We start from the raw sequence: 1,705 nt of genomic DNA on the forward strand, positions 1-1,705 counted from the left end.
GTAAGTTATCTAAGCCCATATTGTATTGTATACCCTAGTCTCATCTTGTATTTATACGGTGTATTAGTTAATAGAACGGATCATCAGAGATTTATCTAATTATATGGTATCAAGCCAAATCAAATCTTTCCCTTTTCTTCTCCATCAATCACGCTCAATCTAATATCTCTGCATTTTTTTCCTATCATCTTCAACCTTCGGCTTTCTCCTAGCCGCTTCCAACCCTTGTTCTTTCTTCACACCAATGGGTAAAGATACTCCTCTCAATGCCTCCAACAACTTTGGAGTCGCTAATATCCGCACGTTCGTTCCTCTCAATCTTGATCTTGATGAACTCAACTACGATTCATGGCGTGAACTTTTTGAAACACACTGCATGTCCTTCGATCTCATGGGTCATCTTGACGGCTCCTCTAAACCTACTGCGGATGATGATAAAGATTGGAAGAAAATCGATTCTTTAATCAAACTATGGATCTACGGGACTCTCTCGAAACCACTTTTACAGTACGTGGTTAAACGCAAGTACATCGCTCATCAACTCTGGGAATACATCGAGAATCTGTTTCGAAATAACAAGGATAGCCGAGAAATGGAACTGGAAAATGAACTTCGCAATATTACTCTCGGTAATTCTTCAATCACTGAATATTGTCGCCGGATCCAAACCATCGCTGACCTTCTTGAAAATATTGATTCAAATGTGTCCGATAAAAATCTCGTAGCCTACATGCTAAATGGGTTACCTGAGAAATATGATAACACCATCGAAATCATCACATACAAGGTTCTGTTTCCTACTTTCCTTGAAGCCCGATCGATGTTACTGCTTGCCGAAAAATGCATGAACAATCGACGGCAACCTCCGACTCCGTCACACACCGATAACAGCTCCAGCCCCACCATCCTCTACACCGACGGTAATCGTGGCGGAACTAGTGGCGGCAAGAGTCGCCTGAATCAAGGTAAACAATGTGGGGGTAATCGTGGGAATAATGGCGGTACTGAAAAACACCAATCGGGACAAACTAATTGGAACAAAAAGGACCTGGGCAACATTCTGTGATTCGTGGGTATTCGCCAAACTGGACCCAAGGTAACCCCACTTGGGCATGTCCACCTTGGGCCTGGCAGACTAGTATTTACCCACCTTATTGGATGCCACGGACCAGGAACAACATCAACAGCCCACAACATAATCCTGGTAGCAGCTCTCGGCCCAACAGTGCAGGTGTATTAGGACCCGGCCCACAGATTCCTTTTCCGCAAGCCTTTCAAGCTGGGCCTGATCAGCCCATTGGATCTCCTTGGACTTGGTTTGCTCCTCATAATTCGGGTGATGCCACGTCTCTACCTCAGGCATTCAGCACGTGCACTTTACAGGATCCAAGTGATGATGGATGGTACATGGACACCGGGGCCACTGCCAATTTAGCCTCAGACTCAGGTAGACTCAATACTATTTTTAATAAAAATATAATTTCATCAGTCATTGTTGGTAACGGGTCCACTACACCGGTTCTCACATCCGGTAATGCTTGGTTACCCAACCCGTATCGATCACTGATGTTAAAGCGAAGGGGTACAAAATAACGAAATAGTATTAATTTTTACAAGGAAATACTATTAAATATGATACAATTTTACACAAGTTATTTATTTATTTATAGAGTGGATATACCTAAACCTTGCTACAACATTTATA

General features: G+C 42.8%; 1 protein-coding gene across 1 annotated transcript; it reads left to right on the forward strand.

Moving 5' to 3' along the window:
• The first annotated feature begins 244 nt into the window (after positions 1-244).
• On the forward strand, positions 245-1,066 carry LOC139889629 (uncharacterized). The gene has a single exon (XM_071872570.1). It carries the CDS (start codon positions 245-247, stop codon positions 1,064-1,066), a length of 822 nt encoding a protein of 273 aa, XP_071728671.1.
• Positions 1,067-1,705: the final 639 nt, after the last annotated feature.

Source organism: Rutidosis leptorrhynchoides, chromosome 2 (assembly GCF_046630445.1).
Source record: "Rutidosis leptorrhynchoides isolate AG116_Rl617_1_P2 chromosome 2, CSIRO_AGI_Rlap_v1, whole genome shotgun sequence".
In the NCBI taxonomy this organism is placed as follows: Eukaryota; Viridiplantae; Streptophyta; class Magnoliopsida; order Asterales; family Asteraceae; genus Rutidosis; species Rutidosis leptorrhynchoides.

Bases quoted from the DNA above. Each gene is read 5' to 3' on its own strand.
- LOC139889629 (XM_071872570.1), top strand. From the start codon at position 245: ATGGGTAAAGATACTCCTCTCAATGCCTCCAACAACTTTGGAGTCGCT.